The sequence below is a fragment of the Eremothecium cymbalariae genome, chromosome 1 (genome assembly GCF_000235365.1).
Source record: "Eremothecium cymbalariae DBVPG#7215 chromosome 1, complete sequence".
In the NCBI taxonomy this organism is placed as follows: domain Eukaryota; kingdom Fungi; phylum Ascomycota; class Saccharomycetes; order Saccharomycetales; family Saccharomycetaceae; genus Eremothecium; species Eremothecium cymbalariae.
The window spans coordinates 797,281-820,251 of record NC_016449.1 but is presented as its reverse complement, the minus strand read 5'-3'; the positions used below and the strand labels follow the sequence as shown (position 1 = coordinate 820,251).

The window sequence follows — 22,971 nt, the reverse complement described above, 5'->3', positions numbered from 1 at the left end:
ACTTCATGAAATTATATCCCGAGTAAAAAGTTTGATGCAATGTGGTCGATGACATCGAGTGAACATAGATGTTAGGAGGTTGTGAAGGTAGAAAACCGCTTTAGGATTAGGTTATGCAGCCGATGTTAATATGCGACCTTTAGACATTCACCAGTTGCTAAGCAACAGCAAGGATTCTAAGGGGAGAATAACAAAGCCAAGGTTTTTGGATAAAGAGAAGAGGCTGGTTTTAGCTGCTGAGAGACGTAATAAAGAGTTTAACAGTGCTGATCGAGTCCGGGATAAGAAGGTCAGGGTATTAGTAGAGCCTGAGGAGCAAATAATAGATCAGGCTTCTTCACGGCAGGTCAAGGGCGTAGAGAGGGTTTCGAGAAGCAAGTTCAACTTTGACTGGAATGAAAAAGAAGATACACTAGCTGAATTTAAACCTCTGACAAAGGTGAAGGTGAAAGATGTGCTTTATAGAGCGAGAGAGGGTTCTGCAGTGGATGGCTATATGAGTAAGCGGTGGACAGAGAAGAAATTATCTGAAATGACCGAGAGAGATTGGAGGATTTTAAGAGAAGATTTTAATATAACGGCGAAAGGAGGGGGTATGAAGCATCCGCTGAGGAATTGGAGCGAACTGAAGCTTATACCGACGGATATAGTGAAAGTGATCACGGATGACCTTGGATATGAGGAGCCGACTCCCATTCAAAGGGCGACCATTCCCAATGTTCAGAACAATAGAGATTTTATGGGAGTCGCCTCGACAGGTTCAGGTAAGACATTGGCATTTCTAATACCAATATTTATGAAATTTACCAAGCTTCCACCTCTAAATGTGATAACAAGACAAGATGGACCGCAAGCATTGATACTGGCTCCAACGAGAGAATTGGCTCAGCAGATAGAGGCAGAAGCCAAGAAATTCTGCGCTCACTGGAAAAGGCCTTGTTTGGTTACCAGTATAGTAGGTGGCCATACATTGGAGGAAATCATTTTCAATTTGCAAGACGGCTGCAATATTCTGGTTGCTACACCAGGCAGATTGATCGACTGTCTAGAAAATCACGTTCTGGTATTGAAACAAGTGTATACTCTTGTCTTAGATGAAGCAGATAGGATGGTTGATTTTGGATTTGAGGACCAGTTAACAACTATTCTGGCTAGGACCGATGACATATTAGAGAAGCAAACGCTGATGTTCACCGCGACTATGTCTTCTTCGATTGAAAGGATTGCCAATGGGTATTTAAGGAATCCCGGATTTGTGACTATTGGTGGTTCAGGAAGCGCTCCACAAATCCAGCAAATTATAGAATATGTTGCAACTGACGAACAGAGGTTTAAAATGCTAACCCAAGATATACTTCCCAATTATAGACCCCCAGTAATCATATTTATTAATTATAAAGTAACGGCTGATTGGTTGTTGCGTAAGTTCCAGGAAGAAAGCAAATTCAGGGTGACAATTTTACATGGCTCTAAATCCCAAACCCAAAGAGAGCACTCTTTAAAAGCTTTCCGAGAGGGTAAAGTTGATATTATGGTGGCAACAGACGTTGCAGGCAGAGGAATTGATATTCCAAATGTATCTCTTGTTGTTAACTTCCAGATGCCTTCTAAGTTGGACGATTACATTCATAGAATTGGTAGAACCGGTAGGGCGAACCAAAAAGGTACAACTCTAACGTTTTTGGGAGATAAAGATGACGCAAGACTTGTACAGTCTCTGTTCAAGTTTGCAAAGAAACATGACGTAACAGGAACTAACAGCATTTCCGATGAGGCAAAAAGGCAATTTCATATAGGTGAAGATGATTTAAAGGCGTTGATCTACTGATAAAAATGCCCGGTACTTCCCTAGATATATTATTACACATATGATATTATTAATCTATCAACAAGGTCATCTGCAATTCATTTAAATAGTCGTTATATTATCATCTATATCTAATCATTCTTCAATCTTCTTCGGAAGAAGGATATTCAACCAATGGGCGCGGTTTTGTACGCTTACTCTCGGGTACAGCGTTGGAGGATCCAACAGCAGTTCTCTTTCTTTTCTTTAGCTTAAAAATTAGTTCCTCCGAAATAATCCCCTGCAAATGCCCTTCCTCAGTCTCCTGTGGTTCTATATCCACGGCACGTTTGTTCATATTTTGTTCCTGCTTCTCAAGAAGCTGAACCATCACCCTGAATGACTCCTTCTTCTGTTCCTCCTCTTCAAGTTTCCGTGCTGCAGGATTGGGATCATCTCTAGCCCATTTAACCAACAATCCCGTACCTTCTTTCCTTTGATCCCATTCCTTATCGGAAGGTATCAACAATGTTTGATTACTCATACATTCTTTGGCAAACTCAGCATTGACTTGATACTTGAACTTTACAAAAGCACAATTCTTATCCTCAACGTACCTTATTCTATCAATTTTGCCTAGTTGTGAAAATACATATCGAATCCTACCCTCTATCTGTGCAGCTTTCAATACCTTATTGTTTAATCCACCCAGTATACCACCAACATAAAGGGTCCTGTTTTTCCTTCTAAAAGATCCAACACCGCCCATATCATCCCTATAATCAGAAAACTTCTCCCGACCAAAGCAATCCAACACATCTGACTTCATCGCAAGCTTCGCAACATCTTCCTCATCAGGAATGTGATGCAAATATCTGCACCTCTTCCCCATACAGCACATACCTTTAGAAAAGTACACACAGAAAAACACCTCGCCCTCTTGTTCACCTTGCGTCAACCCTGAATCCTGATCTGCATCTAACCTGTACGGATTGACAAACCTTGATCCACTGCCTTGACCTTGAGACCATTTGTTATACCATATATTGAACGATAAACCTGTCTGCGCCGGAAGCAACGAAGGAAGATCATCTTCTCTAACTTGCACCTTGGCAAAACGGCCTTTCCATGGTGCTTCTCTGCTATCCGCCATCTAGAAGAATCCTTTAACCTATCTAAAACCTCGATGCCTACAACAACGTCAATCACCGACAGCTGATATTTCGCATAAAACCAGAAATATTCCTAAGCTGATGAGCTAAACAAAAAACAACTACATATGAACCAATCAAACTCGCTCTTTTCTCTCTTCGAGTCCGTCTCGGGGTCGATCCAGAGATTGCGCAGAGCATTGTAGTAGACCATTTACAGTGCCGAATCTAAGAGTTATATGTAAGCTTTAAGTTAGTGAGTACAAAGATATTGAATTAGGCATATATCAAGTAACTGACCTGTCTGGAGGACAAAGGAAGTAAGTGCTGAAAAGTTGCGAAGACAAACTCGGACGAAGAGTTTTAGTTAGAGATACAAATACTTAATCTGAGTGAAATTGTTGCGCCAATGGCTAGGCTAAGTATTCACAGTTTCAAAAGAGTAATTAGTAAACTTTAAATCAACTAGCTAGAAGATATGTAGGTTTATATAATATTCCACGGTGGACTTTTTAGTAGGTCATGGAGTACACTGATTGATGTTCGTTAAAATTTTTTTTCACCGACGGATTTGAGATAATAAAGCTTCGAGCATTTTTTCAAGATTTTTATGCGTATTTGACTTTTCAAAATCTCTGGTATTCAGGTATAGGCATTCAGAAGCAAAAGCTTTAAGTATTCTCAAGATGATAGGGGCTCTGTGTAAGAATAGTTCAATCCTGAACGGTAACGGTAACGGTAGGAGAAATGTGTTGAAACTTGGACAATTGGTGAAGGGTAGGATGGGATATGCAACCAATGGATCTAAGAAGTTGGGGGCGGTAGATGGAGATACTAAAACAGGTACTTCATCGTTTAAGAGTGTGAAGGTTATCGAGCATAAGCTAGATGACAAGCCCAACGTTGTGATACTTGGTTCTGGATGGGGAGCTATTACTTTTTTGAAGCATATTGATGCTAGAAAGTATAATGTGACGATTGTATCACCAAGAAATTACTTTTTATTTACACCATTGTTGCCTTCTACGCCAGTTGGTACTGTAGATGAGAAATCAATTATTGAGCCAGTTGTGAACTTTGCTCTAAAAAAGAAGGGCAATGTGTCGTATTATGAGGCGGAGGCTACTTCGATCAATCCTGACAGGAATACTGTGACGATTAAGTCAGTATCTACGATTTCTCAGTTAAGTACTCCTGATAATCACTTGGGTTTGACGCAGCATGAATCTGCGGAGCTTAAGTACGATTATTTGGTTGCTGCCGTAGGTGCAGAGCCTAATACTTTTGGAATTCCAGGTGTGGAAGAGCATGGGAACTTTTTGAAGGAGATCCCACACTCAGTACAAATCAGGAAAAGATTTTTGTCTAACGTCGAGAAGGCAAACTTGTTGCCTAAGGGGGATCCTGAGAGAAAGAGGTTGCTAACTATTGTTGTTGTTGGTGGCGGTCCTACTGGTGTAGAGACAGCTGGTGAATTTCAGGATTATGTTGACCAGGATTTAAAAAGGTTTATGCCATCTATTGCCGAAGAAGTTCAAATCCACTTGGTTGAGGCGTTACCAAACGTGTTGAATATGTTTGAGAGAAAACTGACATCTTATGCTCAGGATGTCTTGGAGAGAACCAAAATCAACTTGATGTTAAAAACAGCAGTGGGCAAAGTTGAGCAGGACCACTTGATTGCCAAGACTAAAATGGAAAATGGCGAAGTTGTGGAAACTAAGATTCCATACGGTACTTTGATATGGGCTACAGGTAACAAAGCTAGACCAATTATTTCTAATTTATTCAAGAAGATTCCTGAGCAAAACTCATGCACCAAAGGTCTTGCTGTCAATGGTTACATGTTGGTGAAGGGCACAAACAATATATTTGCTGTCGGTGACAATGCATTTGCTGGCTTGGCACCAACTGCTCAAGTAGCCCATCAGGAAGCCGAGTACTTGGTGAAGATCTTTGACAAGATGTCAAAGATCAGCGGTTTCCACGCCCAATTATCAAAAAGAACAGAGAAGGTGGATCTTCTTTTCGAAGAGAACGGCCTCAAGCCATTCAAGTATATTCACCTAGGTGCATTGGCTTACTTGGGTGCGGACAGAGCTATTGCAGACATTACATATGGTAAGAGGTCCTTCTACACCGGTGGTGGTTTGCTAACTTTCTACATCTGGAGGGTCACATACTTGGGTATGTTGCTTTCAGCAAGATCCAGATTTAAGGTCATTGCCGACTGGTTAAAATTGGCCTTCTTCAAAAGGGACTGTTTCAAGGAGATGTAGTGTTATGAGTATAATCCCCTTGTTATTTATTATTAATATCCTAATAACGTACCATTTTAAGTTAGTTATCTTTAGTGTATATTCAACTGCATCAACACTTTCTTTTTAAGCTTTATAAAAGCAGAAAAAATACCAGTCTATTATTATTGGTAGAGCCGTCAAATTTATTTTTGTTTTATGTAGGATGATTAACAAAACACCATTATATCCTTATACATACATAGGAGAGGGGTCTGATAGTTTTCAGAGTACTAATATCTTTTTTAATGGCGCAATGAAAACCTATTGGAAGTACTGCTTTGCCTTCTTGATGTTTTCCAACACCATGTCTTGCGGGTCGTCATTTCTGTGCAAAACAATAAAACATATCATATTTGGTGACAACTCACTGACATAGATATTATCGTTCAAAACCAATGTCTTGAAAGAACTCTTAAGTTTCATGCTACTTTGCTTGAAATTCTTCATCACGCTACTGATTTTTTCGAATCGCTTGGGATCAAGTGATTCTCCCATTGAAGTATTACTAGAACACACCACAAGAAATGTGGCTTTTTCAAATAAAATAATCTCTCTTGCATCCAGTACTTGTTTTAGCTTTTTCAAATTGGACTGGTACACATTCATATTGGGAATTAGCGAGCAAACAATCTTGGACCAGGCCTTGTACAAGCTTTCATCCCAAATACTTGTTGGGAAACCGACCAAGTCCGGAAAGCCATATATCGCTGAAGCTTCCTGAAGTTTACTCATCATTATTTCAAATAATTCATTTCGTTTATCCAATTGCACAAGATCCATTTTATGCAATAAAACAAATATCTTGGCATCCGGACTGTATTTCTTTAGCTGCTTCAAAGCCCTAGTAAATATCTCAATATCCCTTATAACCTCCTGCGATTCCACATCAAATACATGTATCAAAACCTGGACCATCTGGAAGATATGATCCTTCTGTTGTGTAAAATAGTTTTCCATAAATACGTCCTGCCCACCACAATCCCATAAATTCAAAGTCATATTACCCAGAAACCTCAAATGAGAATGTTCTACATCGATGGTAGCTCCTAGTCGCCGAGTATCAAACGCAGAATAATTCGAAAAAATAATAGATCTCATTGAAGACTTCCCAGCCCCAGAACGGCCCATCAATAGCAATTTCTTACGATTGTTAGATGACATTTGTTCCTTCAGTCACTGTTCTACTTATCCAGTCTTCCGATGCAACAACATATACAGAAAGCTTTCACCTTAAACAAACCGCCAACACCCTGTATTCAGTATACTTACTACCTCCCTAAGTAGCCTTTAAATCCTCGAAGGAAATGTCCTGCCTGTTGTTCCTGCGCTGGAAACCTTTGGAAATTCCTTGCACTTTAACGCTTCTTACTGGATTTAAAGTTACCGAACTTTCCGTTCGCTCCACTGTAGCGCCTTTTCCCGTGCAAACGTTGTATACTACATTCAAAGAGGCTAAATTATTATTATTATTTGAAGTAAAAGCCAGTCGCAATGAAAGCACTGAAAGCCAAGTGCGTATTGCAGCAGCAAGGATGTGTTTTCAGAAGACAACTACATATATGTCTTACTGGTATCGGCAATCCAGAGCCTCAGTATCAATTTACCCGCCATAATGCAGGCCTTGTCCTTTTGGATATGATTAAAGAACACTATCTGCCAAACCACCCCTGGAGGCAATGCACCATCCCAAAGGTTGCTGCAAAGTTTTGCCACGACATCAAAAATGATATGCTCTTTCTCAGGTCTGACGGAGACTACATCAATCGCAGTGGCCACAACATCCTGCCGATTTGGAAAAAAGTGGTTCCAATAAAAACTTGTTTTGTGGTCCACGATGAGTTATCACTACCATTTGGCAAGGTGCAGCTGCGTCTACCTGGACGCAGCATAAGAGGACATAACGGTCTCAGGGATATCGTGGCCAAGGTTGGCCCTCATATCCAATTCCATTGCTTAGCAATTGGAATTGGCAGACCAGCATCACGTGATCCAGAAACTGTTGCACAATACGTATTGCAGCGTCTCACCACAGAGGAGCTTGCTACACTGAAGCAGTTAGCTCTGCCGGCAGCGCTGCAGAAAATGCGCCACTTGGCATTCCCTGGCCATCGATCTGTGTAGTATAAATCCAAAAATAGCTGCAGTAGCTGCAACCAGGTTTTCACCCATATCATCTGCCGTAACGTATCGGCCTATTCGCAGCCACGCTCGAGTGACTTCGGTTGTACTAATTTGATACCATTATCCTCAGATTTCAATTCCAAGTTCTCTTTTACTAGAAACTCAACTTGATTTCTGAGCAAAACCCTTAAACGAGCCTTCCGTGCTATTGGAGCTACTTGTACGTACAATGGTGGAATTTTTTTCAGCAACAGCGCATACTGAAAAATTGGTGAGAACATATAATGAAACGAGTATCTCATCCAACTTAGCAGCACTTTTTATTAGAGTTGAAGAGTAGTAAAGGTCGCCATTAGGCTTAGTATAGGTTTAGCATGATGAAGATCCTTCAGTTGTTTGAGCATCCTTTGGAACTGAAAGCTGTATTGAAGTTGAAATATTTACGAGAGCCTTTGTTCAGAACAGCAAAGGACACCAGTGAAACTCCAGAGTTGAAGAGATGTTACGAGTTACTAGAGGGCACGTCGCGTTCGTTTTCGGCAGTGATTATGGAACTACATCCTGAGCTACGTAACTCTGTGATGTTATTCTATTTGATTTTGAGGGCGTTGGATACGGTTGAGGATGATATGACAATCAATCCAAAGATAAAGGTTCCGCTCCTGCGGAACTTTTGGAAGAAGCTGGAGCTTACTGAGTGGAATTTCACAGGAAACTCCGAACAGGAGAAAGATAGACCAGTCTTATTGGAATTTACCAATATTTTGAAAGAGTATCATAAGTTGAAACCTGATTATCAGCTGGTCATCAAAGATATTACCAACAAGATGGGCAATGGGATGGCGGACTACGTTTTGGATGAACAGTTCAACTTAAATGGTCTTGAGACTGTAGCGGATTATGATCTTTATTGCCATTATGTTGCGGGGTTGGTTGGAGATGGGTTAACACGGCTGATCGTATTGGCTAACTTTGGGAGCCATGACCTCTATGATGAATCGGAGTCCCTCTTCGAGAGTATGGGGCTTTTTTTGCAGAAAACGAACATCATTAGGGATTATGCGGAGGATCTTGACGATGGACGCTCATTTTGGCCGCGAGAAATTTGGTCACAATATGTTGATGAACTAGCAGATCTAGCAAAACCCGAATATTTGGATGAGGGAGTGTACTGCATTAATCACCTGGTCTTAAATGCCTTGAGCCACGTTCAAGATGTTTTGACCTATCTATCTTCTATTCATGAGCAGTCCTCATTCCAGTTCTGTGCTATCCCGCAAGTCATGGCGATCGCCACACTAGCCTTGGTGTTTGGTAACAAAAAAGTTCTGCAAACCAACATTAAGATCAGAAAGGGCACTACCTGTTATCTGATCTTAAAGTCAAGGACGTTTCGTGGATGTGTGGAAATATTTGAATATTACCTGCGCGACATCAGAAAACGCATTACTGTGGATGACCCCAACTACTTAAAAATGAACATGCAGATCGCCAGATTGGACCAGTTCATTGAAGAAATGTACCAAAACCACCTCCCTGAATCTGTAAAGCCCCAAGAAACTGCTATCTATCAAAGAGTTCAAGAAAGATCGGCATATGACTTGGAAATGCTTCCAGTTCTACAGGAGGAAGAATTCAAGTTTAATATGTTGTTATCAATGTTCCTCACCTTGATTGCAGCTTTAAATTACTATTTTGGTGGGTGGGTCAGATGAGTTGTTTTTCAAACAACATGGTTATTTCTCTATCTCCATATTCTATGGATATGGATATGTGTATATTGTTTCCTTCTAAATGTGTATTGATTGCATCCTCCATTTTACCTTAGGTTTTACATAGAGAATCACCCTTCAAAAAGTGTCTGTTTTCAGACTGGAGGGTCAATGGAGGAGAGAGGAATATGGTTACGGTTAGTAAATCACAGTTTGCTCTTTCGTACAACATTCTTTAGCATGAATTATATATCTTGCTCTTGGAATCTCCTGTAGAGTGTTTAACTTCCCATTAGATACGGCTGTGTTAGTGCGGTAATCGACGAAAAAAGCCCATTCCCTCATCATCTTAACCACGCACCAACAAAATAAAAGAGCCTCACTGCTTAAAACTTCCCCTGACCCATACTATCTAGCTGAGTATTCGCCTGTAAAAAGCGATGGATTCAGATAAACCGGATTTTCTCAAAAGTATCTTAGAAGGCAGTCCCGAGAAGGATGATGACAAGAGACAAGTCAAATACAACGCTCACGAAGGAATTGTGTTTTGCATCGAGTTATCTCACAATATGTACCATCCATGCACGGAGTTGAATGGTAAGAAACAGTTGCAAGAAATCCTTGAATCACTATTTGAACTCATGGAGCAACTAGTGGCAGTGATGCCTGACACAGGAGTTGGGTGTTATTTCTTCCAATGTGCCCATACCGAAGCTAAAAACGGTATATACGAGTTAATCCAACTGAGAGACATAAATGTAACTAGCATGAAGAAGATCTCGAAGCTCTTAGATGACGTTAATGAAAATCGACTGCCATTGAAGGAGTTACTTCCCTTTGATAATTCGCATCCCTCCTCCCTGGATAACATGTTTACTTTGATCCTAAAGCAGTTTCTCCTTGAAGTACCTAACCAACGCATTTACACTACGAAGAAGATTTTTCTATTTACAGACAACGATACGCCAGTTGAAGCCGTCGATCTAGAATCACGTACTCGTCTACGCAAAGTGGTTGATGATCTCAATGACTACTACATAAATTTCTCGACCTTTTTCATTGGCTCCGCAGACCATCCATTTAACGAGACATTTTACTCAGATATACTTAAATTAGGTTCCACAACCAACAACAGCAATCACAAGCAAGGCTCCCTCGACACTCCTCCTCCTCCCTTGCCCGTATACCAGGGACCCAGCACACAACCCATTTCCGCTTCTTACATCCGGTCGAAAGTTCTCCGCAAGAAAGAAGTTAAACGCCTGCGGTACAGCTGTTCCCTTATCCTACACCACCATCAAGATTTCGTTATCTCGATAAAAGGTTATGCCTTGACGTCTTACGAACGTCCCGGTTCTAGATACAAGTATGTCTACCAACGTGAAGGAATCCAACGCGAGGCCTTCTCACGCAGAAGATACTTAGACCCTACTACCGCTGAGGAAGCACCCGAACCCCTAACCAAGGCATACCAAATAGGCAACGACTTCCTGGAACTACCGAATGAACAAGACAACCTGCTAATACAAAACTCACCCGCCGAACCCTCGCCCCACCCATCCCTCCAACTAATTGGCTTTAAACAAACCTCCTCCGTGCTCAAATTCTGCAACAACCTCCACCACACCTCCTTTCTGGTCCCCGATGACTCCGTCTACGCCCGCTCCTCTGCTGTATTGGCATCTCTATACCGCTCCACACACAAAAACAAAAAACTGCCATCCTCTGGGGCAAACTACGTGCCACCTCACTCCCCTCTCTCTTCGCCATGACCCCCTCCCCCCCAGCGGACCCAAATGAGGGCTTCTATCTCCTCCGTCTCCCCATCCTACCAGGAAATCAGAAAATTCCCCTCTCCACCATCCACCACTCCCACCGCCTCCTCCGACTACAACGTCCTAACAAAAATAAACCTCCGCATCATCGACTTGCTGGTCCTCAATGCGCCCTACACCCCTGCTGCATTCAAAAACCCCGCCATTGCCGCCCACTTTAAGCTTCTCTCAGATCATCTCTTCGAAGCCTCCCACAACCCGGCCCCATCGCCGCCCACAGACGATTCCCTCACCCGCCTAGCAAGATTACGTCAGCGAATCATAGACGATCCAAACTCCCGTCTGGCGAAGTACATCAAGCACTGGAACGTCTTCTACACCAGACAACACCGCTCCTCCCCCACCTCCTCCCCACGCAAATACAACAAACGTAGAAAACCTCAACCCTCCTAACTCGTTACACATCTACACATCTGCCTATCTACATACTGCTGCATACCGGAACCAATCTCTCCTGTTCCTGCGTCTATTCTCCTTCCGCAATTTCATGCGCCCTTCCCAAAGTAGTACCGCCGCTTCCGAACCTCCTCCATTGTTCCCCGTCTTTAAGTTAGCCCTGTCCCTGGCAGGACCCTCCGACCTTATCCAACACCGTTCGCGCAATTTTCTTATTTGGGATTAACACGTGGTGCACGGGCCCGCGGTTGCCGCCCTTTGCGCACGTGGGCCTTCCGATGCAGACAATTATTAAAAACCTCGAGCTGCCAGACTTGAAACAATCGCCGCAGGGTATCTGAGGAAACGGTTCTCGCACGTTTTCATGCAATTTCGAGTCGTGTGACAGGCACTTCGAGACCACTAAAACCAAAATTAACATATGTGAGCCCATCTTAGCAGGCGGAAGGAATTACAGCCTTTAGGAAGGCCAAAAGCAGTATGGGTATAGTGTGTCTGATGTTCTTTCTAATGGTTTTAAAAGAAAAAAAAGAATGTGTGTGGTATTAAGTAATATAGGCCACATGGGCGTGGTCATTTAACTGATGTGCTGCTAATGAAAAGATTTTTGGAGTGGGTTTTATCAAGCAGTTTACGGGATATGGTAAAGTAGTATTCTGTATGGTATATATAGGATGGGAGGTTAGGTATGTAATTTGTCAGTTTCATTCCCACAGGGAGAGTTTTTTGGCTGTGTTTTGAATTTACTTTCAGGTGACAGGGACTTTAATCAGAGTGGTGAAGACTATACAGCTCGATAGGAATTTGCGAAGGAGACTGCAGAGTTCTTTTGGTGGGTATATATATATATATATATACATTCGAGTTATTTTATTTTCGATATTAGAGGAATTTTGACGGGGGTTTTTTGGTTTTGATTGATGTCTGACGGAAGTAAGGACGTCGGTACAGAGCAGGTTTATATTAAGACTGCGGGTGGGAATGCAGCATTTCATAATTTTATCAATGATTTTGCGCATGTAGAGGATCCCTTAGAGCGGAGGAGGCTTGCATTGAAGAAGATCGATGATGCGCCCTTTGGTTGGTATCATGTGCGTGCGATTATGGTTGCTGGGGTTGGTTTTTTGACTGATTCTTATGATATATTTGCTATTAATCTGGGTATATCTATGATGTCTTATGTTTTTTGGGCGGGGAAGATGCCTGCGTCTACGAATTCTCTGTTGAAGGTTAGTACGTCTGTGGGTACGGTTATTGGACAGGTTGGGTTTGGTACGCTGGCGGATGTGGTTGGGCGTAAGAAGATTTATGGGGTGGAGTTGATTATTATGATTGCTGCGACTGTTTTGCAGTGTACCATTGGGTCGTCGCCCTCTATCAATTTTGTTGCTGTGCTGACGTTTTATCGGATTGTTATGGGTATTGGTATTGGTGGTGACTATCCGCTTTCTTCTATCATTACTTCGGAGTTTTCGACCACGAAGTGGAGAGGTGCGATTATGGGGGCGGTGTTTGCCAACCAGGCGTGGGGTCAGTTGAGTTGCGGTATCCTGGCTTTGATTTTGGTTGCTGCGTACAAGGGGGATCTTGTCGGTGCGACTACTGGTGACGAGTGTGGTTTCGAATGTCAGAAGGCCTGTGACCAAATGTGGAGAATTTTGGTTGGCTTTGGATGTGTACCCGGTTTGATTGCTTTGTATTTCAGGTTGACCATCCCCGAGTCTCCCCGTTACACGCTGGATGTCGAGACCGACTTGGCCAAGGGTGTCGCTGACGCCGTGAAATTTACGTCTGGCGAGCACGGCAATGCGGAGGCATCGATGATTGCGCGTTTGGAAAAGGTACCGTCTTCTTTCGAGCAGATGGAAGTCCAACCACCAAAGGCTTCCTTCAAAGATTTCTGTTCGCACTTTTCCAAGTGGAAGCACTTGAAGATTTTAATTGGTACTGCTGGTACGTGGTTTATGCTGGACGTTGCATTCTATGGGCTTGGCCTGAACACCGCCGTGATCTTGCAGACCATCGGCTATGCATCATCTGATAACGTTTATGAAAAATTATACAACTCTGCCACTGGTAACCTGATCTTGATTTGCGCAGGCTCTCTACCGGGCTACTGGGCTGCTGTGGCTACAATGGACATCATCGGGAGGAAGCCCATCCAGCTGTTTGGGTTCTTCATCCTAACCGTCTTGTTCTGTGTCATTGGTTTCGCTTATGACCAGATTGGCGAACATGGTCTGCTGGGGCTGTACATCGTATGCCAGTTTTTCCAGAACTTTGGACCTAACGTCACAACTTTTATTGTTCCTGGTGAATGTTTCCCTACTAGATACAGATCTACAGCGCACGGTATCTCAGCTGCTTCCGGTAAGCTCGGCGCTATTCTGGCACAAACAGCTCTTGGTACCTTGATCGACCACAACTGCTCTAGAGATGGCAAGAAGCCCAACTGTTGGCTTCCACATGTGATGCAAATCTTCGCTGCATTCATGCTGTGCGGTTTTTTCCTAACCTTTTTGATCCCAGAGACGAAAAGAAGGACACTGGAAGAGATCAACGAGCAGTGCCATGGCGAGGTCGACCCCGGAAAATACTCTAGTGGCTCTACAAGCTCAAGCCAAATTGAGGCCGTCTAAGGACGTTTTTCTACTATTTTTCTCAAGAATACACTGGACTCGACTCCCTCGATCAAGCTTTCGGCCCTCCAAATGAAATTACTAGCACCACCAGGGCGACTAGTAATTGGTTACCAATGTAATACACATGAGATGCGCTGCTGTGGTCTTATTTGCACATCAAGACGTTTACACAAATTTCACTTAAAAGGGAGCTTATTTTTAATAACGCTGGGGTTGCTAAGAAAGATATATTATAATAAAGTTACATAGCGTTGATATAATAACAAACGCACTTATATAAGAATACCCTTGAACCATGTACTTTAGTTTTGTTTTAAACCCTGATCATCTGGTTATTTTATAATGCACTCATCGCATATATTTATAGATAATACAGTCGGCATGAATACCTATAGACTCTGGTTACTGCAATCGTTACGCCCGTCACGTGCAAATGAACGGCGGCACTCTCTTCCACGTGGACTCGCGCGGCCGCCGCCGCTTGGCAGACTCCGTGGCCGCGGGTCACGGCCACGAGCCACCGCGGACGTCGTTTAAACGACGGTTTTGACGCGGTGTCAATCCACAAAAAAGTAACGTGTATTTATCCCGATTTCGGAACGGCACCAGGTCACGTGGTGGATCTGTATCCAGATGTGTGGTTACCCTGATCAGCCACAAAAATAAAAAAGGTTCGTGTAAGGAAAAATGTAAACACGCACAAAGAAATCATTGCCAAAAGGGATCTCTTTTTATTACACTCTTGCCTCTTGATACAACTCCTCCGTTGTATAAACAAGCTATTACAAGCGAGTTAAAGATCACATCATTCAAGGTAGAAGACAAGTTATGAGAGAAGTCATTAGTGTCAATGGTATGTTAACACACGAGATATAGTTGATTAGTTGATTGTCTCTTGATTCGCAAGTCCTAGATTTTTGTTTTTGTTGTTGTTTGTTGTGTGTGTTGTGTGTGTGGTTTGTTCTGTTACAGATGTATGAAAACGCGTGTTCTCATTGTAGCATAGAAATGAAGAGCAAGCAAGCAAACGGTGGCAAAGCATACAACGGCAGAGATGATGAAGACAAGTGGATTTGGTGTGAATGGAGAGGTTAGATGGGGTTAGCGAAAAGTTGCAGTGTACTAACGAATTCTTTTTAATGATTAGTTGGGCAAGCTGGTTGTCAAATCGGTAACGCGTGCTGGGAGTTGTACTCTTTAGAACACGGTATTAGACCAGATGGGTATTTACAGGATGGTTTGACCAAGCCCAAAGGAGGTGAAGAAGGGTTTTCTACCTTTTTCAATGAGACGGGATCTGGTAAGTTTGTTCCTCGTGCAGTTTACGTTGATTTAGAACCCAACGTAATTGATGAGGTGAGGACTGGTGCTTATAGAGAGTTGTTTCATCCGGAACAGTTGATAAGTGGTAAGGAGGATGCAGCTAACAATTACGCGCGTGGTCATTATACTGTTGGTAGGGAGCTATTGGACGAGATCTTGGACAGGATCAGAAAGATTTCAGATCAATGTGATGGTTTACAAGGTTTTCTATTTACTCACTCTTTGGGAGGTGGTACTGGTTCTGGGTTGGGGTCTTTATTGTTGGAGCAATTGTCAATTGACTATGGTAAGAAGTCGAAGTTGGAGTTCGCTGTTTACCCCGCTCCACAAGTTTCCACTTCCGTTGTTGAGCCATATAACACTGTCTTGACCACACACACCACATTAGAGCATGCCGACTGTACTTTTATGGTGGACAATGAAGCTATCTATGAGATGTGTAAGAAGAACTTGGCTATTTCAAGGCCAAGTCTCCCCAATTTGAACAATTTGATTGCTCAGGTTGTTTCTTCCGTAACTGCTTCTTTGAGATTCGACGGATCTTTGAATGTTGATTTGAATGAATTCCAAACGAACTTGGTTCCTTATCCAAGAATCCACTTCCCTCTAGTTTCCTACGCACCAATTCTTTCTAAGGACAAAGCCCACCACGAGTCGAACTCTGTTAGCGAGATCACCAACTCCTGCTTTGAGCCAGGAAACCAAATGGTTAAGTGTGATCCAAGAGTCGGTAAGTACATGGCTACTTGTTTGTTGTATAGGGGTAATGTTGTAAACAAAGAGGTACAAACCGCTGTTGGTCAAATTAAGAACAAGAAGACTGTTCAATTGGTTGATTGGTGTCCAACCGGGTTCAAAATCGGTATCTGTTATGAGCCACCTACTGCAACTCCAGCCTCTCAATTATCGTCCGTTTCTAGAGCTGTCTGTATGTTGTCTAACACCACTGCTATTGCTGATGCCTGGAAGAGAATTGACAGAAAGTTCGATCTAATGTACGCCAAGCGTGCTTTTGTTCACTGGTACGTTGGTGAAGGTATGGAGGAAGGTGAATTTACCGAAGCTAGAGAAGATTTGGCTGCCTTGGAGAGAGATTACATTGAGGTGGGTGCTGATTCATATGCTGATGAGGAAGAATTCTAAGAGAGAAATCTTGAAGAGAGCTCCTTTACTTCGAGAAGGAATGGTTTCTAATAATATAATAATACCGTCGTAGTACTTTTCTCAAGAACATAGCCGTTTTTTCTTTTTAAGAGGACAAAAAAAGCGAATAATAAAGACAAAACAAGACAAAAAAAAAGAATTGAATTGAATTGGGTTGGAAGATGGAATAAAAAGATTCATATCACATCCCTACCCCCCTGCACTTCACATCTCCATATATATCCCGACCCCTATATCTGCTTTCAATTTCTTGGCAAATCATCTATTAAACATACCCCTCCCTTTCCTTCCTTCCCCACTTAGAAATCCATTACTATTATTATTATTATTATTTTACTATTATTGTTGTTATTCTTCTTATTATTACTGTTACGTTATATTATTACAGTCCGCTTCCGCCTACCTTATCCCCAAAAGGAAGGACCCCATTACCTCAGTCATTGGTGGGCTCACCGCCCCACCGAACAAGAGCATGGTAATCTTTCCAAGTCACCATTTTTGTTTCCTCTACTTCTGATTTGTTTATTTGTTTTCTAGTATCCGTCAAGGTGCAGAATACCGCTTGTTTAGCACGTACATATCATTTTCCCTCGCACCCGCTACATTCCCCCCTCCTCTCCTTCACTCTATGTTCTCCGTCTTTACTATCTCGTTATTTTATTTGTTTTCTATCCTAATATTGAAAAAAGATCAGCACCATAGTACTACATCCTTTATATATATCAATGATTTCTATTGTATACCCTAGATCGAGAAATAAAAGATTATAAAAACCGTGATTAATCTAAATGATTCTATAGCCCGACGAAATCAAATGCACTACCACCGCCCCACTTGTATTGTCTTGATCTTCCGATATGCATACACTTACATAGAAGCTAAATGGATGACCGTTTTTTAACTTGTGCGTTTAGCCGTTCGAAACCTAAAACTGTTATCTCTACTTTGCTTACTTATTAACATCCACTTTTTAAACCAACCCGAAAAGCGAGATAAGTACTCGCACCCTCATAAGCATCTCTCACACAAACCCGCTGGCTCTCTAAAGTACACACCATCATAATCTCTCTCTTTCAAAGACGGTTCACTGCATCAAATTAGAATTCCCGTACCCCATGATGACTTATCTAATCTCCACTTTTATTTCTCGAAGAATTTTCCGTAAATTCGTTCCTCGAGGGACCCTTTGAAACAAATAATAACATCTTCGAACAATTTGCTTATAAACTATATCTTATAGATATATATTTAAGTATTCGTTCACCGAGACTAGGTTTTATTAATTTAGGAAATATATCGAGGTGATCAAGGAGGTACCTTGCGATCTTTTAAGGAAATGTCAGGGACTTCTGCTATTGTTCGCAGTGGTAATAAAAACTATGTGTTTAGAAATTGGGCAGGCATCTATTCGGCAAAACCTCAATTATACTTTCAGCCACACTCGGTAGAAGAGGTTAGAGAGATTATAAAGGCAGCTATAGATGAGAAGAAGAGTATTGTAACGGTAGGGTCAGGGCACTCGCCCAGTGATATGTGTGTGACAAATGAGTGGTTGATGAATTTGGACAATATGCAAAACGTGATTAAGTTTAAGGAATATGCCGATCAGAATTATGCCGACGTGACCGTGGAGGCGGGGATCCGCGTGTATCAGTTAAATGAATATCTTGCGCAGAAGGGATATGGACTTCAGAATCTCGGGTCGATTTCGGAACAAAGTATTGGTGGTATAATATCTACTGGCACCCATGGTTCATCACCATTCCATGGGTTAGTTTCTTCACAATATGTGAACTTAACGATTGTCAATGGTTTGGGTGAAGTATTGTTTCTAGATTCTGAGAAGGATCCTGAGATTTTCAGGGCTGCTCTTCTTTCTGTGGGCAAAATTGGGATAATTGTTGGTGCCACCATTAGAGTGATTCCTGAATTCCGCATTAAATCTACCCAAGAAGTGATTAACTTTGAGACATTGTTGGAAAATTGGGATACTATTTGGACCTCGAGTGAGTTTATAAGATGCTGGTGGTTTCCTTATGTTAGGAAGTGTGTTCTTTGGAGGGGTGAGAAGACCGATGAACCGCTAAAGCAGCCTAGAACCTCTTGGTGGGGTACTAAGTTTGGCCGCTTTTTGTATGAATTACTGCTATGGGTTGCTGTCAATGTTTACCCTGCGTTCACCCCATATGTTGAAAAGTTTGTTTTCCACCACCAATATGGCAAGGTGGAGACTTTGGGAGCTGGAGATGTCTTCGTACAGACTTCGGTTGAAGGTATAAATATGGATTGTTTGTTTTCGCAGTTTGTGGATGAATGGGCATGCCCATTAGACAACGGACCGGAGGTGTTACGCTCTTTGGATCATTCCATATCTCAAGCTGCTCAGAATAAAGAGTTTTATGTTCACGTACCTATAGAGGTGCGTTGTTCTAACACTACCCTGCCCAACGAACAGCTGGACTATTCTGATAGAACTTCCACTAGTGTGGGACCTGTGTTTGGGAATTTGCTACGCCCTTACTTGGATTCCACGCCAAGTCATTTGAGGTATGCTCCGTTATCTGATGTGACGAATTCCCAACTAACTTTGTACATCAATGCTACAATCTACAGGCCATTTGGGACTAATACACCTATTCACAAGTGGTTCACGTTATTTGAAGACACCCTGGGTGCTGCAGGTGGGAAACCCCATTGGGCAAAACAATTTTTGGGTTCTGTTTCCATGGCTGCGGGTTCAACAAAGGATGAAAAGGATTATGCGGATTACGAGATGAGGGGCATGGCTACCAAGATAAAGACCTGGTATGGTGATAATTTGACGCAGTTCCAAAAGGTTAGAAGGCAACAGGATCCACATAATATCTTTGTGGCAAATAAAGATTGGGCTATTAAGAATGGTATCGTTCCTATTGATGAAATTTGAGTCTAGCTTGCTCGCACAATTTGTGTTCATTTTATGCGAAAAGAAAACCACTGATTGAACAGGTTAACGCCTTACATGAAACACTAAAAACTATCAAGTTACTTCTCGATCGAAAGCGGGGCATCCCTGGGAGCTTATACAAAATACCTTGTATAATATATGTCTCTTTTGTAATTATTCGAAGTTTCATCTACAACATGATGTAAAAAATTTCAAAACTCGGCAAAAGAGTGTCTTAACTTTTTTGGCTAAAGTGTATTTTTGACCTGTATTAGATGTAAGCATTTATCATACGTATTCAACTTCTAGGTATATCGTTGAAAGTAGCAGCCAAATGACTAATGCTGCTGGAATGGAAGTCCTCAATCAGCCATTACACGGGATTGTAATTCCAAGTGGCCTTTTCATAGTTGGGCTCGCCGTGATTGCTTGGTCCGTTGGTGATGCGAGGTATATGTTGGGATTGACAATTCTTATTATTTTCCTAACCTTCAGACTTGGTATTGCATATTCAAATAGGAGATCAGTCTTAGCTAACAAGTGGACTCCATTGGAGTTAGAAGAGCAAACTTTGATCACTAGGAATGCCGCGATTTACCGTTTTAAGTTAAAAAACAGCTCTGAAACGTTAGATATTGCAACTGGGTTCCACCTCGCAGTTAAGGTTACAGTTGACAACCAAGAGGAGATCAGATATTATACGCCTATTTCAAATAAATTTGCAAACGGTTACTTTGATATAATCGTTAAATCATATGTCGATGGTAAAGTGTCAAAATGGTTTGCGAGCTTAAAGCCAGGGCAGTGTGTGGAGTTTAAAGGACCCGTTGGAAGGTTTAGTTACGTCACAAACTCTTTCAAGAGAATCGGTATGGTTACTGGTGGGTCAGCTATCACTCCAATGTTAAGTGTGCTTAATAAAATTGTTACCACGCCTGAGGATACTACTAAGGTTAGCTTAATCTATGCTAACGAGACTGAAAACGACATTATGCTAAAAGAAGAATTGGATGAACTCGCCAAGAAGTATCCCAACTTTGAAGTACACTATGTATTATCTAAGCCAAGGGGAAGTTGGAATGGGGATATTGGGCATGTTACCAAGGAGCATATGCAAAACTACCTCCCACCACCTGCTGCCGAAAACAGACTATTGATATGTGGACCTCCTAAAATGAAGCAAATGTTACTAAGTTATGCGAGCGAATTAGGATGGCCCAAAGGTGTCTTGAATTCCAAACCTGATGACCAAGTATTTGTATTTTGATATAAATTTTTGCAGATACAAATATAATTAAAAAAACAGATTTTACTGGACGTATATATATATATATATATATATATGTGTGTGTGTGTGTGTGTGTCATTTTTAGGCAATTATAGAACTAATAAATTTTCATTTAACGATAACACTATGACGAATATAATTTGGAGTTATGATCTGAAGCATCCAGATCGGTCTATGATATATATGATATTTTGAAGTTAACTTCTCTGATTTTGGATGGATTACATTTTATTAGCACTAGAAATTCAGTCAGAACTAGACGAAGTTTGAGTTGAATTATTTGTAGACTCCGATAGTGGATTTTTTAAAGTTGCGTCGGTCTCTAGCCTAGATTGCTCTAATATTCTGACTAGTTCCTCATCTTCCTCTTCAGCGCCTATATTAATATTCGAAACTGCGTGTAATTTTCTAGATTCCTCAAGAGCTTGCTGAAGTTCTTCATCAAACGTATCCTGATGATGAAGTTCTGTAGATTCTGATTCAAGAAGGGCAATTTTAAGCTGCAGTTCTTCATCTTCAACATCACCTACAAAATTTCTTCTTAATCTTTCTTCGGCATCTAATTTTTCTCTTTTCAAACGTTCCTCCTCATCGTAGATACTTAGCTGGGCTTTGAGCTGTTCATTCCATTTATTGCTTTTGTCACTGCGACGACTAGAAGTTTTCCTATGAAGTGTTTCAGAAGATACGTACTGGTAGTAATTCAACATATGTCCACTTTGTATTAACAACTGACCATCAGCTATATTCAAAAATTCCGGATATTTATCGGTACGTTTTATAACACGAATTTCTGTACCAGTTGATGCATCATATAAAGCAACCATTCCTGAAAATGCACATGCTAAGATTAAATTGCTTATATGGCAAATATGTAATCTTTCGTGGAACGACAACTTGATTTGAGGATTAAGTCCTAAACCAGGTGAACGAATGTTTAACACCATAACAGAATTATCACTAGTCAGGACAGCAGCATAACATCCATCTCCACCTGCGATGTTTGACGGATTCTGCTCCTTACGCGAGGTGGCATCATCAAGTACAATTTCTTCAATACTGTGCTCCAATTTAATGTTGCGAACCGAACCGATGTCCTTATGTGGGTCGATAGAAACAACGTATATGTCTTGAATACCGGCTAATAAAAGCAAACGAGCACCAAAGTCCACTTTTTGAGATCTAATGTCATCGAAAGATATCCCTAATATATCCTCCAGTTCTATCGAGTATGGCTCATGCATATTTTCAACCACATGAATATGTGTTTTATCTATCGCGACGGTTGTTTTCTTGTGGATAAAAATATGAAGAATCTTTCTGTTCGAAAATCTTAACCTCGAGTACATCTTAGTGTTACACCACCAGATAAGTTCTCCTTCATCAGAACCACTTACAACCCAATCATCGGAGGAACCTTCAAAAGCGGCTGTTGCAATCGCAGTAACTGCGCTTTCATGTCTAGAATCAAATTCCAATACAGGAGACAAATAAGTCTTGTTTGTGAGAAGCTTACCGAATACCTTGCCATCATACCTGCCAAAAACAACAGCATTAATATTAAAATGCATCACAGAACAGCCAGAGGGAGTAGGGCATTGAACATGGCTCAGTCTATCCTTACGTCTTTTGGCCTGCAACTGCAAGAATGTAACGACTCCCTCACTATAACAGGCACACCTAGGGTATTCAAAAATAACTCTCTGTTCTCCACTATTTACCAAACTGCCGGGAGGAACCTGCCTCTGGTCATAAGAAATCGTATACTTCGTCTGGATAGCTCGCTTATTTCGCCACTTTTTGAGGGCGCTATTCCTTTCAACATATTCTATGCTATATTTATTTGAACGTGAATAGGAGGGAAAGTATTTGGTATGAATTCTTCTCAGAAGTAGATTTTTCCATAATTCCTCATCATCTATAATATCTGCAAACTTCTGCGAAATCTGTTTCAACACTAGGAAATCCTGTTCATCTAGATGACTGAAGATATGAACTAATATTTCTGAAGGCAATTGCAACAAGGATTGAACGTCTGACATTATATCGACCTTGGGATATACAACCTCTCCTTTCCTTTCTTACAATTATAAGTATTTTCAAACTTTTCGTCTAATATATCGATGAGTAACGTTTTTTTTTCAAGCTATTTTGAATTCGTATGTGGATGAAATCCTCCTTCCATGGAAAGCCAACTGCACGTGCAAAGAAGTTAACAGGCTAAGATCTATCGAAGGACACACCTACTATCCCAATACTAGTTGGGGGCCCTGAATATTTACTCGGAAAATATATATTGTTTTAGCGGACCGCACTGCTCATGTTGG

The 22,971-nt window shown here is 41.5% G+C and overlaps 11 protein-coding genes and 1 further gene across 11 annotated transcripts; 9 read left to right on the top strand and 3 right to left on the bottom strand.

The window, feature by feature from the left end:
- Positions 1 to 130: 130 nt before the first annotated feature.
- PRP28 (mRNA splicing protein PRP28) lies at positions 131 to 1,828 on the top strand (the record flags this gene model as incomplete). Its single annotated transcript, XM_003644394.1, has 1 exon — positions 131 to 1,828. One exon carries the CDS (start codon positions 131 to 133, stop codon positions 1,826 to 1,828), a length of 1,698 nt encoding a protein of 565 aa, XP_003644442.1.
- A 121-nt stretch (positions 1,829 to 1,949) lies between these two features.
- On the bottom strand, positions 1,950 to 2,939 carry CWC2 (active spliceosome conformation promoter CWC2; the record flags this gene model as incomplete). The annotated part of the gene is made up of 1 exon (XM_003644393.1): positions 1,950 to 2,939. The coding sequence occupies one exon, from the start codon at positions 2,937 to 2,939 to the stop codon at positions 1,950 to 1,952; it is 990 nt and encodes a 329-aa protein (XP_003644441.1).
- Positions 2,940 to 3,623: 684 nt separating this feature from the next.
- On the top strand, positions 3,624 to 5,216 carry NDI1 (NADH-ubiquinone reductase (H(+)-translocating) NDI1; the record flags this gene model as incomplete). The annotated part of the gene is made up of 1 exon (XM_003644392.1): positions 3,624 to 5,216. The coding sequence occupies one exon, from the start codon at positions 3,624 to 3,626 to the stop codon at positions 5,214 to 5,216; it is 1,593 nt and encodes a 530-aa protein (XP_003644440.1).
- Positions 5,217 to 5,498: 282 nt separating this feature from the next.
- On the bottom strand, positions 5,499 to 6,398 carry GTR1 (Rag GTPase GTR1; the record flags this gene model as incomplete). Its single annotated transcript, XM_003644391.1, has 1 exon — positions 5,499 to 6,398. One exon carries the CDS (start codon positions 6,396 to 6,398, stop codon positions 5,499 to 5,501), a length of 900 nt encoding a protein of 299 aa, XP_003644439.1.
- Positions 6,399 to 6,728: 330 nt separating this feature from the next.
- Positions 6,729 to 7,358, top strand: PTH1 (aminoacyl-tRNA hydrolase; the record flags this gene model as incomplete). Its single annotated transcript, XM_003644390.1, has 1 exon — positions 6,729 to 7,358. One exon carries the CDS (start codon positions 6,729 to 6,731, stop codon positions 7,356 to 7,358), a length of 630 nt encoding a protein of 209 aa, XP_003644438.1.
- A 377-nt stretch (positions 7,359 to 7,735) lies between these two features.
- Positions 7,736 to 9,073, top strand: ERG9 (bifunctional farnesyl-diphosphate farnesyltransferase/squalene synthase; the record flags this gene model as incomplete). Its single annotated transcript, XM_003644389.1, has 1 exon — positions 7,736 to 9,073. The coding sequence occupies one exon, from the start codon at positions 7,736 to 7,738 to the stop codon at positions 9,071 to 9,073; it is 1,338 nt and encodes a 445-aa protein (XP_003644437.1).
- Positions 9,074 to 9,510: 437 nt separating this feature from the next.
- Positions 9,511 to 11,298, top strand: Ecym_1389 (the record flags this gene model as incomplete).
- Positions 11,299 to 12,221: 923 nt separating this feature from the next.
- Positions 12,222 to 13,940, top strand: PHO84 (phosphate transporter PHO84; the record flags this gene model as incomplete). The annotated part of the gene is made up of 1 exon (XM_003644388.1): positions 12,222 to 13,940. One exon carries the CDS (start codon positions 12,222 to 12,224, stop codon positions 13,938 to 13,940), a length of 1,719 nt encoding a protein of 572 aa, XP_003644436.1.
- Positions 13,941 to 14,771: 831 nt separating this feature from the next.
- Positions 14,772 to 16,409, top strand: TUB1 (alpha-tubulin TUB1; the record flags this gene model as incomplete). The annotated part of the gene is made up of 2 exons (XM_003644387.1): positions 14,772 to 14,796; positions 15,091 to 16,409. The coding sequence occupies 2 exons, from the start codon at positions 14,772 to 14,774 to the stop codon at positions 16,407 to 16,409; spliced, it is 1,344 nt and encodes a 447-aa protein (XP_003644435.1).
- Positions 16,410 to 17,766: 1,357 nt separating this feature from the next.
- On the top strand, positions 17,767 to 19,356 carry ALO1 (D-arabinono-1,4-lactone oxidase; the record flags this gene model as incomplete). Its single annotated transcript, XM_003644386.1, has 1 exon — positions 17,767 to 19,356. One exon carries the CDS (start codon positions 17,767 to 17,769, stop codon positions 19,354 to 19,356), a length of 1,590 nt encoding a protein of 529 aa, XP_003644434.1.
- A 334-nt stretch (positions 19,357 to 19,690) lies between these two features.
- Ecym_1385 (cytochrome b5 reductase family protein) lies at positions 19,691 to 20,623 on the top strand (the record flags this gene model as incomplete). Its single annotated transcript, XM_003644385.1, has 1 exon — positions 19,691 to 20,623. The coding sequence occupies one exon, from the start codon at positions 19,691 to 19,693 to the stop codon at positions 20,621 to 20,623; it is 933 nt and encodes a 310-aa protein (XP_003644433.1).
- Positions 20,624 to 20,889: 266 nt separating this feature from the next.
- On the bottom strand, positions 20,890 to 22,686 carry UFO1 (SCF ubiquitin ligase complex subunit UFO1; the record flags this gene model as incomplete). Its single annotated transcript, XM_003644384.1, has 1 exon — positions 20,890 to 22,686. The coding sequence occupies one exon, from the start codon at positions 22,684 to 22,686 to the stop codon at positions 20,890 to 20,892; it is 1,797 nt and encodes a 598-aa protein (XP_003644432.1).
- Positions 22,687 to 22,971: the final 285 nt, after the last annotated feature.